At 44.5% G+C, this 16,922-nt stretch overlaps 1 protein-coding gene across 1 annotated transcript in view; it reads left to right on the top strand.

Moving 5' to 3' along the window:
• ARHGEF38 (Rho guanine nucleotide exchange factor 38) overlaps nucleotides 1-16,922 on the top strand; it is a 118,310-nt gene that overhangs the window by 14,948 nt on the left and 86,440 nt on the right. Inside the window, exon 3 of the mRNA XM_070261629.1 lies at nucleotides 16,167-16,354. Within this exon, the coding sequence (XP_070117730.1) occupies nucleotides 16,167-16,354 (188 nt within the window). The remainder of the gene's footprint in view (nucleotides 1-16,166; nucleotides 16,355-16,922) is intronic.

Raw genomic sequence — 16,922 nt, 5'->3', positions numbered from 1 at the left:
CAACATTGGCACTGCTGACATTTTGGGCTAGATAATTCTTTATTGCAGGGCACTGTCCTGTGCACCATAGAATATTAGCAGCCTCTCTCACCTCCATCCACTAAGTACCAGTGGCCCCCACCCCCCTACCTTGACAACCAAAAACGACTCCAGACATCGTCAAATATCCCTGGGCGGGGTGGGGAGCAGAACTGCCAGTGGAGAACCCCTGATCTAGAGCAATGCACAGCACAACCAGCACTCAATAAATACTTGTTGAATGAATGAACAGATGGATAAAATCAGTATTTCTTATCCACTCGAAATTTTGCATTCTCCACAATAGAACAATCACAACAGAAAAATTGAATAGAGAGGACTTTACCAAGTAAATTTTCCTTTCTATTCAGGGCTTAAAATTTGTCCTCGTTCACTCATCTCCTCTTGTTAACGACTTTAAATACAGATATTTCCATTAAGTACCGATTTATTTCGCTCCTAATTGTTTTGGCTGCACTGCTGATCAGCGCAGGAGCCTGTAAATTCAAACCAATGCCGCCAAGTATTTTTCGAGCCAGGTAAGCTTTGTTGGATTCCTTGTTGAAAATCACTTCTCTACTTTCTGCAGCAATTAGCAGTCAGAGGAAATAAATCACACGCCCTTCACAGGAGGATGAGATATATCCTGCCCCAGTGTTTGAGCTCTCAAGTTCAGAGCAGCCGAGGGTCCGCTCCATCACATTTTCCCTTAATACTCACCGGCTCCTCTCCAAAAGCCATCTGACATGCAATTATTTTCATCCTGCTTCACAGAAGGCCTGCTCCATTCATCTTTCCACTGAAACGGATAAAGGATTTTACTGTGTGAAACTTAAGTCAGAATGGTTCAATGCAATGCTAAGCCAAGGTTTTTTTGGGTTGAGGAGGGCGCAGAGAGGGATGAAAGGACATTTATAATCATATCTGGGGGTTTAGTAATGATCTGTCTGGAATAAAACCCTACATAGATTTACAGGTGTGTTTACACTATATGGGCAGTAAGGCGGCTGCAGAGGTGGGTGGAGAGGGTGTGATGGTAGGACGATCTGAGCTCAATTTCTGTTACTTAAGGTTAAAGACCTACCCTCACTAGAAACTAGCCCCCTTTTCTCTATAACAAGATGGAATGAGGTAGACCTACCTGCTCTTTCCTGTTGCTCTCTCTTTCTTTAAATGGCTCCACTACCCCATTAACCATCAGAAATCTGAGTGACAGCTTTGACTGTCCTCTCCTTTGCCCTCGATACTGACTGTTCAAGCCAATTTTATCTCCTAAGTTTCTCTTCATCTGTCTAGTTCTCTGTCCTCTTGGCAGCTAGACAAATCTTAACTGCCTCCACCTCTCCCCTAGGACTCGACCCGGGATCACGGCCACCGCACCTGCCCTCAGGCTTGCTGTCCACCCTCTTCCCAGAAATCTGGTTCCGCTGAGGCCAGAGTGATCTTGCAAAGAGAATCTGATCACGCGTCACTCACTTGTTGAAAACTTCCTCATTGATCTCCCATTGTTCTAAAAATTCCAGATTCCTTCATGAGGGCTTCAAGATCTGAGTCCTGATAATTCCTCTAGACTCATAACTCCTTGGCCACACTCGGCTTTGTTCAAATCCTTTTTTTGCTGCTAAGGCTTTGGACACACTGCTCCCTGCACTCAGGGCCCTTCCCCTTCCAGACCTGAGCTGTTCTCCGGATCCCATCTGTGTCACTTCTCCAGCAGGCGGGACCGCCAGGCTGTGCTGTGTGCAACACGGGTCACAGTCGGTGGTAATGATGTCTTCAATTACACAGCAGTTTGTTTGCAAAATCTTTCTAGAATGATTGTTTCTTCAATCTTCCACAGCTGTTTCATTCGGCTCCTAATATAGCAGCAATATTTTGCCAACTTGACTTTATCAAATCATTTCGAAGCATTAAAGCAGATTTCAAGTTAGCAGTTGAACACAACTAATTCTTGGAAAACACGACAATCATTAGTGGACGAGGGCACAGGCCTCAGCTGGTGTGTTTTAGGGAGAGAATGGAAAGTGCTGGTGTGTCCTCTGAACTTAATAACATATCTTCACCTCTAGATGATGCATTTCTTGACAGAAAGGACTGTTGCTTTATTCACCATTGTACACCCAACATAAAGCTAGTACCAGCTCAAACCCAATACATAATTTTAAAAATTGATATTAAATTAGATACAAGGTTTCTTTGAAAACTACAGAATTCATAAAATTGCTAACACCTTCAAATTCTGATTCTTTTTGGTTTTTGTTTAATAGTAAATGTATTTGTGGTTGAGATGAAATTATGACTTAGCTCAGGGCCAGGTTCTTGTGTCATATTATCCCGTGTTCTCCAGTGAAGCGACTGCAGGCTGCTCAGCGAGTGTGTTGACTGAGTGTTGCTGGGTCTGGTCTTGGGGGTGTGGGGTTGTTAACATGAAGCACAACTTTAAGCTGGTCTATGAAAATATTAGCTCCAACTCTTCTTTATTAAGAGGTAGGTGAGATTTCAATATAATTCTGGAAATCAAAACCCATGATTATTTATTAGTAGTCATAAATACATAATACCAACTAGGGACTTCAAATAAATAAGGGCTAGAGTTCAGCAACTCGCATGGTTCAAAAGCAGCCACGAGCTGTGTCCTTTAGCAGAACACATGTCCTATTTTAGTTGTCCTCTTGCGGGTTCTACTCTCTAGAGAAGCACAACATTTTCAGTGAATTTCTCAGAAACTTGTTTGCATTGGCGATTCAGCTTCAGGGTGAATGGAGAGAATCAGATTTTTAAAATTCAGGCGTTTATGTTATGCCAACAGCACCACCCACCAACCCCCCCATCCCATGAACCCCTGAATCCAGCCTGAGGACCAGGAGTGCACCTCGGCCTGCTGTTGAATGGACTTGTAGAAGCCTTGCCTTTCATGCTTGCTCCGTGGGCAGGTCCAGAGCCAAGGAGGGACACTTCCTGACAGAGGCTGGAGCTCCCCTCCCGCCCTCGGAACATTCCCAAGGGAACAAAGAGGAAAAGCAGGTGCAGCCATTCAGAACCAGATACAGAAAAATAGCAAGCGAGTCAGGGCCCTAAAATTCATGACTGACGTTTTCTGAGAAGTGTCTGTGTGTCAGACACCGAGTTCAGCAACTCGCATGGTTCATCTCAGTTCTCACAACCTCCCAGCGGTCGGCAGAGGCTGAAATGCAGGTTTAGGAGCCAGACCGGCTCCGGTGTGCCTCCACTTCCTGTGGCCTGACCTTGGGCCTCACCCTCTGTGTGTTTCCGCTTCTTCGTGTGTAAACAAAAGGTTGGGCATAAAACGCCTGCCTCACAGCGTTTTGGTGAGGGTGAAGCGTGCCACGAGCCAGGCTCCACGTCGAGCACGATGAGCACTGCAGAATGTCACTCTGTCCTCAGGACCATCACCCTTCTGGCTCTCCTTCCACAGCTGGAGCAGTTCCGGGAAGCCAAGCGACTCGGCCCCGGTCACGCACCTAGGGGGCGTCAGGGCCAGCTCTGGACCGCGTGTCTGCCGTCTGGCACAGGACTGTGACACGTGTGCCCCGACAGCAGAACGAGCAGTGAGGCGGAGCCGAGCCTTCCGGGGCAGCACAGGGGGTGTGCGTCCCAGCTCTTCCGCGCTCTGAGGCCCTGGTTAGTTCTAGTTAAGTCCACGGTCATCAGTTTACTGGTCTTTAAAATCAGTCATAGCCCATCTTTAGTGTTGTGAGGAAGTTATAGGTAATGTATATTTAAAAAGTTGTACATAATAGGTACTAGATCGTAGTTGCTCTCATTATAGGCCAGAACAACACATTGGAATCAGTATAATTGCAGCAATATCATATAATGCTTTAATATCAAAAATAATTTATAAACAAAATGTTGTATAGACATACAATAAAATGTTATTCAGCCTTAAAAAAGAAGGAAATTCTGAACATGTGCTACAACATGGATGAACCTTGAAAACATTATGCTCAGTGAAATTATCCAGTCACAAAAGGACAAATATTCTATGATTCCACTTACATGAGGTTCCTAGAGTGGCCAGATTCTTAGAGACAAAAAGCAGAGTGCCGGTTGCCAGAGGCTGGGGGCAGGGGGGCGGGGGGGGGTGAGAGTAAGAGTTTAATGGGGACGGGTTTTCAGTTTGGGAAAGCGAAAAAGATCTGGAGCTGGATGGTGGATGGTGCTGATGGCTGCACGACCACGTGAAAAGTACCTGATGCTGCTGCACTGCACACTTAAAAATAGCATGGTAAATTTTATGTTTATGTATATTTTACCACAATAAAATAGGGGGGAAAAGGATATATCCTTTTATAAGAGGAAAAAATTAGTATTAAAATTATTGAAATGAGAATCACAGTCTTAAGATCAGCTCCTGCTTCTTTAGTAATATTTTTTGATGTTTTACAGTCAATTCCACCAAGAACTCACTTTGGTCTTTGTATTTCGTAAGCGTGAGAAGGTGTGTGTGACTATTCCTATCCACAACATCGGCTCCTGTTTGAATTGGCAGGTGAGCATTAGTCAGTGCACGTAGACATCGTCCTAACAATGCTGTCAGAGGAGAAGCAATATTGCTGTGACACCAAGGGAACGTTTTATTATACACGTTACCTTGAAATAACATTTTTGCAGGAGATTTGATGCTGCACACATGTGGTGCGTGGTAGAAAGAGGCCAAGCTGAAGAGCATCAGTCATGTGTGTGGTCCATGACGTGCAGTCCAAGGGCCTGGGAGGCAGGGGACATAGTGAACTGTGAAGGTCGTTCCATCACCAGCACACTACCTGGAACAAAGATGCACTCGGTCCTGCTGCTCACTCTGCCTGTACCTCAACTCTGCATCGTAAGCTTTCTTTCTAGATGATTTTTAAAGTCCCATAGGCCTTTTTTTTTTTTTAAGAAGAGAAGCTCTGTTTTGTTTAAATTGCCTTGCACTCCAAACCCAAATGAAAACCACCTTGAATTTTAAAACATGACTTGCTTCTGACATTGAAACTTTTCGTCTGCTTTTTTCAATTACTATAAGTGTTAATTTGGGGGAAAAAAATTTTAACATGCCCAGAAGGCCTTGTGTGGTTCTGTTCTATTTGCATGTTTCACACATTGCATTCGTACTTACTGAAGTTCTCGCGTATCTCTTGCATTTGTCCTCTTAATCAACACCAGCTCTGATTATTCACCTTCAACCCCTTCCTTGAGCTCCATCAGACCCTCTGGGGCAGCAGGACAAGTGGTTGGTCTCTGCTCTCTGCTCTAAGCTCCTTTGACCATCCTGCTCTCTCCAGAGAGCGCTTAACCTCGAAGCACTGAGATTTCCAAACTGTGAGGCAGGATCCTGTTGTTTGTCGAATGTTTTCATCAGGAGTTTGGAGAGAGGGAGTCTGTAGATGCTTCTTACGTATGCCGTCTCCCTCTGTCCTGAGATGTTTGGTCCTGTTTTCGTGTAACTGGAATTCTTAATGAGGTAATGTTTCCAGAGAAATTACAAGGGTGGTACTTCCTAACTTCTCCTGTACTTGTAAATGGTGGCCTTTTGACCTGGAATATAAATAACAAGGGCACCAAGGTCAAGATCTTTTCCCCAGAATCTTCATCCATCATCCCAGGGTCTTCTAGCATCCAACATCACACATCAGAAATTTAATCCAAGTCAGTCTCACCTGAATTTTTTCTTTCACGAAGCTTATGAGCTTTTTTATCCTTGGGATTCAGGAATTTCTCCAGAATGTGTTTAGGTGTGCTCCTTTTCACAACGTGTTTCCCTTTCAGTGTGAAAGGCAATTAACTATTTCCGGACTAGAAAGACCAGAACATTCTGTCCTTGAGTGTTGCTTCGTACCTGCTGATTTCTCCCCACCTGTCCAGGTGTCCTTCTTCGTGGATTAATCTTTCATATGATTTATCTTTCCTTCTTCACATCCATCCACTCCTTCTTGCATTTCAATTTCCCATTTGGGACCATTTGCCCTCTGAGTAAAGTGCATCTTTTAGAATTACTTTTAATGAGGACTTTTGGGTGGTAAACTAAGATCTTGATTTTCTAAAATGTTTACTTTACCATCATTTTTGAGAAAGTTTAGCTAGGCAACCAGTTCTGGGGTGAAAGTGGTTTTCCCTCAGCCATCTGGAGGAATCATTCTGCTATCTCCTGGCTTCTGTCACTGCTGTTGTGAAGGCAGGCATGAGTCTAATTATCATCCCTTTGTAGGTGATTTGTCTTTTCTTACTGCCTGCTCTTAAGATCCGCTATTCATCCTTATTGCATTGAAGTTTCAAAACATCATATCTAGGTATGGTTTTCTAAGTTTACCTATCTTGTTTGGAATTCATTGTAATTCTGATTCTGACAATTAGTGTCTTTCAAAAATTCTGAAAAGTCCCCAGCAATTGGCATTTCAAATATTGCCTCTTCCTTACATTCTGTGGAACTCCACTGAAGCATCTGTCAGAACTTCTCGTTCAGTTCTCAGTGTCGCCGAGCCTATGTCACACGTTTTACAGCTCTTCTCCTCTCTCTGCTGCATTCTGTACAATTTCTTTGGCTTGATTCACTAATTCAGCTTTGTGTAATTTACTATTTTAACCTTTCTTTGAGTTTTTTGTTCCTCTGAGTTTTAAAATTTTAATTATTCTGAGTATTATTTTTCAAAGTTACAGTTCATTCTTTTAGAATCTACGTGGTCATTTTTACAGCCTCTTGTTTCCTGCTTGTAATTCCAAACCACTCTTGGTTTCTTTAGAAACAAAATTTATTAAATACACCTTTTTTACATCTCTAATAATTCCAATATCTTAAGCCTTTGTGGGTATAATTGCGCTATTTTTTCCTGTATCTGACTCATGGTACCTTGTTTCTTTGTGTCTTTTAGGATTTTTGTGACCTCGCGTTCCTTGCAGTGTATCTGTGGGAATTGTTTGAAACTTGAGTTGAAGTTCTATTCAATTTCATTAAGTTTTGTTCTTTATTTCCTTTCTTCTATTTTCTTTTGGCCTCTTGTGGTTCCCTTTTTTTAAAAAACTTCTTTAGATTCTTAAAACATTAATTGTCAGGGGCTGGCCCAGTGGTGTAGTGATTAAGTTCCCACTCTCTGCTTTAGCGGCCCAGGGTTTGCAGGTTTGGATCCCAGGTACAGACCTGGCACTGCTCATCAAGCCACGCTGTGGCAGCATCCCACATGAAAAAGAGGAAGAGTGGTACAGATGTTTGCTCAGCAACAATCTTCCTCAAGCAAAATGTGGAAGATTGGCGACAGATGTTAGCTCACCCAGTCTTCCTCACAAAAAAAAAAAAAACCCGTAAATTTTCAGTCTTATTTCTTGTCTTATCTATGAATTTAAGGCTATAAATTTTCTGTAAGTAATGCTTTAGCTACGTTCCACATGTATGTAATATTTTTCTTATCTTTCAGAATAAATATCTTCTATGAATTTTTGTGAGTTCTTCTACGGCCCATTAGTTATTTAGAAGGTCTTTTTTTTTTAATTCCAAAACAAATGAGCCTTTAAGTTTTATTTTTGTTATTTGTTTCTAACTTTATTGCATTGCATTTGCGGTTCTTACATACTGATTCTTTGAAACTTTACGGCCTAGAATATGGTGTATTTTCATAAAGGTTACATGTGTCCTAAAGGATGTGAAATCTCTCCTTGTCAAGCACACATTTTTCCATCCTAACCGGCCTGTTCCTGAGTTGTGTTAATAATGCCATTATCAGGAGGATTTGTCAAATTCTGCTCACAGCTCCTCACTTTTTACATCATGTGTGTGAAACTGTGTTGTTCAATACACTCAAAATCTCCCTGATGAGCCCTTTGTCTTTACATAGTGCCCACCTTTGTTCTAGCCTTCGAGTGTATTTTGTCTGATATAAAAATAGCCTTGCCATCTTTCTGTTAATTACAATTTGCTCAGTACCCTTTCTCACTTTTGACTTTCAAACTCTCTCTGTGCTCATGCTCTCTCTGCTGTCAACAGCACACGCCTGTTTTAAGCCCTGTTTGGTGACCTGGTCATGTGACTTATATCGCGGCTCCGAGTTGTGGATCCACTCCCTTGTGTTTGCGCCTCTTTCTGTTTTCTTCTTTTGAATTGCTTTTTTTCTTCCTGGTTACTTCCTGCCTCTACTGGTTTTGAAAACTAACATTCTGTTTCTATTATTTTGACTGTGGCCTTGAAGTTTTAACATGCATTCTTAACTGAAAAGTATGTGAGGCTCATCAGTGCCTTCGCCTTTTCTGCAACGCTATAAAGACGTCTAAATGTTCAACCCTTACAAAACCCCACCATGTCGGCCATGCTGCCCACTCCTCCAACGCGCTTGCCTTCCCTCCTCTCCCACTGCCTCCCACCTGTCCACCCGACTTCAGCCACGCCGAGCTCCTTCCTCATCCTCGCACAGGCCACGCGCATTCTCACCTTACTGCTCGCCGCTGGCTGGCTCCTCGCTGACAACCACATACCCCAGCTATCTGCCTCACTCTCTCACCTCTCAGATCTTTGCCTAATTTGAGACCTTCTCCGCCACCTTATTTAAAATCACACGACTTTTGAGCACTTCCTAGAAGCCTCATTGCTTTATTTTTCTCCATACCACTTGTAAGTTTTTTGTATACTAAGTGACTTATTTATGTTCTTGTCCTCCACTAAAATTTAAGCTCCCTGAGGAGAGGGGTTTCTTTTTTGATGTTTTTAAACTCCTGTATCCCCAGCTCCTGGAACACTTCCAGGCTCCTGGTAAGTCCTTCATAATCATTTGTTAAACATCCAATGAATCCAGGCCCCAAAGCCGTATGCGAATCAATCAGTATCCCTGAATTATTAGGGAATCCCCCTTTTTTCCCATCACCACCCAGAGCCGTGGCGGAGACACACTGTTTTCATCGAGGTCTCTTCCTCTGGAGCATTGTTTGTGCTGGTTCACCTGTTCCTGTGGGGGTTTCCTTTCTGCTTCTGGCTCACACTGTTTCTCTATCAGGCTCCTTGATGCTCAGAGACTCTGCTCAGAACCAACCTCCAGCATGTTCTGTCTTCTCATCGCGGACGCAGAAAGTTCACATCCTTGGGCCCACAGCGTCTGCAGCCGCTTCCAGGAAATTTGGTGGTTTCAGTTCCACTCAGTTCCCTGGACTGCACTTAAAGTCTGCTCTCCTGGCCTCAGAGGACTTCTTATACATTTTTGAAGGCTCATTCACTCATTTAAAATATTTTTAACTGTTTTATCTGGTATTTCCAAATGTCTCTGAATCTCTATCAGGCAGGTTGGGATTCCTTTTTCACAATTTGTGAGATGTACCTGGAGTGGCATGTTTTTTTCCATCATTGTTTATTCCTTCTCTTCATTGTCGTCACTGCCACGGCCAGAAGGGCCGCCACCCTCAGTACCACTGCCACTTGAGCTGTTGTGTGGCTGCTTTTGTAAACCATTGAACTGAGTTCAAGACAATAGTGCCTCAGACCACAAGGACTACGTGGTTTATTTTTAATGTTTATGTAAATGAAAACTTCTGTTCAACCCTACACCTACTTTCCAAGGGTGATTTTTCTGGCCTGTACTGGAAACCAAAACACTGAACAAAGGCATAAAACAATACTGAGGGGTGGCCTGGCGGCCTAGTGGTTAAGTTCAGCATGCTCCTCTTCGCCTGCCCCAATTCAGTTCCTGGCTGTGGAGCTACACCACTCGTCAGTGGCCACGCAGTGGCAGCGACCCACATGCAAAATAGAGGCAGACTGGCACAGACATTAGCTTAGGGCGAATCTTCCTCAAGCAAAAAGAAGAAGATTGGTGACAGATGTTAGCTCAGGATGAATTTTCCTCAGCAAAAAAGAAGATATTGAAAGATAAATTCCAACTGACAACCTCTCTCATGTTTATTCCTTGCGGAAGCTCCAGCTGTAGTGGCATGGGCACTCTTGGACTAGGAGTCCCCCAAGATTCGCTGAGGAGCACTGAGAGGTGGAGGGACTCTTACAAGCATGAGGTACAATGTTCTTATAAAGGGCAGTCTGAAAATGGTGGCCATGATCTTCCAGGGATTAGCGTATGTGGAGATACTAGTTTCCTATTGCTGCTGTAACAGATGGCCACAAGTTCACTGGTTTAAAATACACAAATGTATCATCTCACAGTTTCCATCAGTGGAAGCCCGTGTGGCTGAGTCCCTCTTGGAGTCTCACAGGCCGAAATTGAGGTGTCTGTGGAGCTGTGCTCCCGTCAGGAGGTCGGAGGGGAGAATCCACGCCTCGTCTTTCAGGTTGTTGGCACCTGTTTCCTTGCTGGCTACCAGCCAAAGGCCGTTCTCAGCTTCCGAAGGCCACGGGCGTGCCTCAGCTCTCAGCCGCCTTCCTCCCTCTTCAACGCCAGCGAGGGTGGCGTCTCTCTCGATCTTCACCTCTCCTGTGTCCTCTTCTGCTTTTAAGCTAATGTGACTAGATCAGGTCCACCCGGAGAATCCAGGACCCTCTCCCCATCTCAAAGTCTGTCACCTTCATCGCATCTGCTAAGCCTCTTTGCTGTTAGGTTACATATTCACACCTTCTGAGGATTATGATGTGGACATCCTGGGGGACCATTCTTCTGCCTACTCCGGTGGGCAAGTATCCAGACTATAGAAACCAGGAGAAAGCACAACCATAGTGGAAATGTAAGTCAGGAACGCTGACGTCCAGGGATATTCTCCAAAGCCCAGAAGTCTCTCCAAGCAGAGTGCAAGAGGAGGTGAGCAGAGACCCTCGAGTGAGACCAACGGCTGAGGCAAGCAGAGTGCAAGAGGAGGTGAGCAGAGACCCTCGAGTGAGACCAACGGCTGAGGCAAGCAGAGTGCAAGAGGAGGTGAGCAGAGACCCTTGAGTGAGACCAACAGCTGAGGCAAGCAGAGTGCAAGAGGAGGTGAGCAGAGACTCTCGAGTGAGACCAACGGCTGAGGCAGGATGTGGCCTTGGTAGAATGCCCTCAGCCTAAAGGCCAGTAGCAGTCTTCCCGACAGCACCCTCAAGTTCTCTGCAGTGGCGCTCTCCCTCCTGCAGCAGTGGAGAGCTCTCACTAGAACAGGAGGCCCAGATGCCGGTCTCGTCTCCTCTAACGCTGTCTCCTGGGTTCCACCCTGAGGGCGGAAGCTGTTGTCGTTTTCAATCCAATTGAAGAGTCTCAGTCTATCGAGATCATAGGCCACCAGCAGAATATTTCCAGGTGTTTTCTGCCCTCTCTCCTTATAGATTGACTGGCTGTGGTTTCAGTTCACATCTCATTTGTATCATTTTGCCAAAAGTGGCAAGAAATAATTAGCACATGCCAACATTTGTATTTTTTCTACCATTTCCCCTAATTATATGCCTTGTTATATAGAAATATAGATTTTCTGGACATGTTGCATTGCACGCTAATGGTTACCAACTATCCAGATGACAAAGCATCCTCCTGTGTCCCTCCCCTTCTGGGCCACTGTCACATTTTACATAGTGTTACTTGCAGCACTTGAATTTCCAGATACTAAAATCTCTATCAGACAGAAACGTGCTTTGCTAAACAACAGAAAAATGTGGCTTAACACATGGAGACCCATGCGTCCCGTGCAGGCAGTCTGGAGCAGGGAGACCCTTGCATCTGTCCACGCTGCTGTCCGTCAAGTGTGGATCTCAACCCCGTGCCTCTCACTGCATGGTCCTGGCGTGCCCACTGCACATCCAGGACTCAATCCTCATTGTAGGCAGGACAAAGAAGGCAACAACCATGAGGAGTGGAGGATGGAGGAAGGACACAAACTCCAGAAACCCCTATGAGAGATTTCTGCTGGCATCTCCTTGGCCATAGATTGAAAAAGAATCTAAGAAGTGAGTATTTTTATCTATTTAGGGTACAATTTGTGAAAAGCAAATGAGGGAATAGATATTGGGCAGGAATGCAGCAGTGTCTGACAAGTATACTGCTATTATAAAGAATAAAGATATATGTAATGTACTTAAAAAAAGATACCTACTATCTGCTCTTAAAGTTGAAAAAGGAAGTTGCAGAAGAATGTGCATATGAGCCCATTATTTTAAAGACAAATAAGATTAACTGCTGGATGTATGTTTGGCCGTGCATGGAAATATTTTGGGAAGGTTATACACTAAACTGAATACAGCTAATGATACAGTGAAAATTATTATATTATAGCTAATAAATAGAGATCGCATCTAATAATAATACCAAACATCTCCACGAAATCTGCTATACTGCAAGGCACTGCTGTGTTTAAGAAACTTTAACTCATTTAATCTTCACAACAACTTTATAAGATTCTCCTAATGTTGTCCTTAATTTACAGATGAGGAAATTGATGCATGAAGAGTTAAATAACTTGTCCAAGGTCACAGACTTAATGAATGTTAGAGGTGGAGTCTGGACGTCTGGTCCAGGATCTAGGTGCTTACCCCTACAATATATATTTTATAATTTGGAAAAAATAAAGCAATGACCCATCCTTAAAAATCTCCCTCAAACAGCAGCAGCAGCAGCACCAACAACAAAGCAGAAAGTGCACATGGACCCTAAGCCGGACCTGGCCCTTGAGGAAGACTGTCTTCGGTCCTCCCCGGCCACACTCTCACCATTGGGTGTCCTCTCCGGCCACACTCTCACTGTTGGGTGTGATTCCGCCTCTCTGATAGGCCAGGCTCTCCCCATCTCTCATCCACACACCCAGCCTGGCAAAGCTGCTCAGGATTCCAAACCCCAGCTCCATCCTGACTTTCCTCCCAGAGCAGAGGCCCCTATTCTTTCTCCTCTTCCTCTCCCATCCTAACAAAGCTGTCCATGCACTGCAGAGACTTGCATTTTCCTTGACAAGTTGACAACTATAAAATAATGGGACAATTGTTGGCCCTGGGTGGGCGGAAGGTTTGAGAGTGCAGAGAGAGGAACCCCATCATTTCTGTGTCTGCAGAAATAACTAATATTTATATTGTTTGAAACACCCCCACGGAGCTTCCACACACCTCTAATCACCTGATCCAGTCCTCATGATAACACTGCAATGGCTTTCATTCCCATTTTACAGATGAGGAAACTGAAGCCGCGTGCGGGTACCTAACTTGTTCACCACGTTCTCGTCGTGAGAGTGGCAAAGCTGATCTTAAGGCTCACCATCCTTTCCCCACTGCAATAACCTCCTTTTATATAAACTTCTGTGGCCGGGAATTTCCAAGTGTTGCCAATGAAATTTACAGTTAGAATAGGGAAAACTCATCATCATTGCTGGAAAAATGAAGAAATGAAGCTTGAGGGTGAAAGACACAGAGGACGGGCCAGGGGAGTCAGTGACAGGGGACTGTTTTCACAGACACAGGTTTCTTTTGGTTAAAACAATCTAAACGTCCTTTCAGCCTCAGTTTCACTTCAGTTTTGACAGTCTTTTAGTTTATGGTAACTACCGGGAAATCTTTGTTCTTAAAACTCTATTTTTCCTTCTTTCCTAAATACTTAGCTCCTCTGTTGCTTTATTTAGAAATAAAAGATTATTATAACTGACTGCTGATTTGGGTGGTATATGTTGGTAATATTCATGTGTGACCAACAGTTTTATATGTAAAAACAATACACGTAAAAGATACAAGTCTTGAGGGTAGAGAAGGACCTTATAAAAATAAAACGTGTGCCCACAGTGCATTACGGAGAGTCTGTTGGTTTAAGACATGAACACAGGAAGTGTTTGGAGACCCGAGCAGAAAGGGGTGCCGGTCGAGTCTTTGTTCCTGCAATAAACTTGAGCGACAGAGCAAACAAAGACAGCGCCCAAGGTGGCTCACCTCTCAATGCTCTGAGAAGACTTTGACACCTGAAGGGGAAGTTTCTGGAGTCGAATGTCTTGACTCACTTCATTTCAACCGCCATGGCCCCCAGATCGGTTCTGAACCAGTTGTTGAGCAGCATTAGAATTCTAAGGAATTTTTACTGGATAAAATCTGATCTTGTGCATTTTAAATTGCAGCTAGAAAACCTGTGAAATAAGTTAAGTTGATACAGTAGTTGAGTGCTGGCATTTACACCTACAAGGAACCTGAGAATGTGTTTTAGGATGTGCCTTCGCCAACGGTCAGGAAAGCCTCCCTTCTCCTTGGTAGACCCCCAAATAGTTGACAGCTTACTTTTATAAGGCACAAAGGTTTGAACTCACAGAAGCAGACGTTGGTCAGATTTCAACAGCACCCTTTGTTTTCAAGGTGATGTTAACTAACCGTGGGATGCTGTCTGCACTGGTTTGTCGACTCTCTACTGGTGGGGTTTCTTCCTGGGAGCCATTTCATCTATCCCAGAAGAGACCTCCATCATCACCACCCCCCCGTGTCCCAACCCGCCCCCCACCCCGAAGGAGCAGCCCAAGGAGGCTGGCACAGGTCAGGTTGTGGATGCGGCCTGCTCGCTGCATCTCCTCACCGGGGACCTGCCTCCCTCCTCATGTCCAGAATAGCTCCAGTCACGACACCTGCGTTTAACTCCTCCTTTCAAATCAGGGCGCTGAGAGTCAGGCTTCTCCTCTCCAATAAAAATGTCACCAGTCAGCAAGCATCCAAAAATTCTCATAACATGGTTTAAGATCTGCAGGCTGCAGAACACCTCATGCATTCATTCTCTCTCCTTGTTTAGATTCTTTCTTCTTATGCAATTTGGATAGATGACTTCTTTGGCACTGAATGGCCCAAACCTTATAAAACCATGTGCTCTCAGATGCCATTTGCCAAATGCGTCTTCTTTCCTGACGAAGGAAGGATAGCTACCAGGCAAACGGCCCAAAAGCGTATCCCCCTGCAAGTCCAGGTTGTCCAGGATCAATCGAGTGCACCTTCTGAGCTGGAGCTACCTTCCCAGGATCCTCGGCAGACGTTTGTCCACTGCTCCTCCGCCTGCAGTCCCGCAGTGAGGGGACCGGGGAGAGAAGTGCTCCCTGCGTTTGACGCTTCTCTCACGTTCTTGGGCAGTCTCCTTACGTGGAAGCATTAGCTCCCCTGCTGTAATGCTGCACCAGTTGTCTTAGCTTTGTTTCTGGAGTCAGCTGAGAGAAGATCCCCTCTTTATTTCCACTTCTATCCATTGTAACCTGTGCACTTTTTTCTGTACAAACTCTTTACAGGATTTACAAAAACTCTACACTCTCAGGAAGTGGCGTCAGCATTGAAGATGTCTCGCATGTCAGTGACTAGAATCGTGTCAGCTTTAAAGGAAGTAAAGCTATGTCCGCAACTGCAGAGACCAAGATGAAAATTAAGTTTGTGATGACTTCAAGCTTGCAGCGAATTCATTCGTGCGCACAGACACGCACACGCAGCCCTGATGTCTCTCCCCGCTCTGATTTCATGGTCTGGGCTTTAGTTCATAGCTTCCAAAATTTGCATAGCTGTGGGAAGCTCATTCTTGGAGATATTCAGCTTTCTTACCTTATGCTTTAAATGAAACCTTGGCTGCAAGTGAGGCTTCCCATTCATTTCAACGTCTCCGCACTGCGACTTTTTAATTAAAATTCTCCACTTGGCAGTTCAAGAATTTTGAAATAACAAGACGTGCATAGTGTTGAAGATGAGCCAGGAAAACTCTCAGTGGAAATTTATGTAATCCACCGCCAGCTTACTCCTCACGGCTTCTGATTGTGAACTGAAAAGAAAAAGATCCCATCGTGTGCAATGGTCTTTCATCTCACTGAAGTTTGGGTATCACCCACTGAGAATGAGGGGCAATTACTTTTAATAATTGGGACAAATGAAATTGGAATGTGTTCCACTTACTAATTAAAATCTTCCCTTGATTTAAAAGCTAATGTGTCCAGAAGGGGTTCTGAACTGTGTTTTTATACATTTTACCTCTAGCCTAAGGTCCAGGTTTATAGCCTATTATGGTAGCAATGGGGTATTTTAAAGACAAGCCACCACAGTTGGGTCTGGTCTAACTTACTTGCTAAAAGTAGTCCATGCTCACATCCCCTTCTGCTCACAGTTTCGTTAGGAGTCTGGCCTTACGTGGAACTACCACACGTCACTTCCCAAGAACACACCGTGAAGACGCTCTAAGCCCTTTTCCTTGATAACAAGAACCCTGCAGTAAGTGGCATTGTTTGCAGCGAAGGAACAGAAACCTCAGCAGAATGCCTCACGTGTCCATGTTTTCATTTAACAGAAAAGATGACTCCCCAGGCCGGAGGTTCTGTGGCTGAGACTCCAACTCAGGAGGAAGAGCACCAGATGCAGAGAATGATGGCAAAGCGGTCGAAAATCATCAAGGAGCTGATACAGACGGAAAGGGACTACCTCAACGACCTGGAGCTGTGCGTGAGGGAAGTGGTTCAGCCCTTGAGAAGTAAGCAGGTAAATGCCTCTGGGAGGGCCTCCCACCATATCCTAGATGAGACCGCCAGCACCGCGAATCCAAGCCCCAAGCCGATCAGACATGGCACCTGCCTCAGGGGGGTGGGGCGTGGGCCTGCTCTCTGGGTCCCCAGCTTGGGTCGACACAAGCATCATCAGACCCATGCTTCTCGTGTCCCTCAGCCTGGCCAAGGAAATTGTATTTTAAATATGGGGAAAAGGAAATTCAAAGGTTTTGCCACTTTGAAATTTCTGTGTCCCTTCTTGGATTCCCAGGGAACCAGTAGCAAAATGCGAGTGACAGGTTTTCAGCAGTTTAGGAGCAAAGCATTTAATTGGATTTAAAGATGAGCAAGGATTCAGAAGAGAAAAATAAGTTATTTTTCTTCCACATTGAGGGCTCAGTTAAACTTTTGACAGTTTAGCTAAGTAAAATTCAACCCAGAAATTAACCTGAATGTAAGCTAAAAATTTTTGTAAGGCTGGCCCCAGGTGAAGCTTGAAGTGTTCATAAGTTAATCATTCTCCTCCTTTTTAATCAAGGCCTGTTCAAGAAATTTCTTGTAGG

This window comes from Equus caballus, chromosome 2, assembly GCF_041296265.1.
Source record: "Equus caballus isolate H_3958 breed thoroughbred chromosome 2, TB-T2T, whole genome shotgun sequence".
NCBI lineage: Eukaryota > Metazoa > Chordata > Mammalia > Perissodactyla > Equidae > Equus > Equus caballus.
This window is presented reverse-complemented; position numbering and strand designations above follow the sequence as displayed.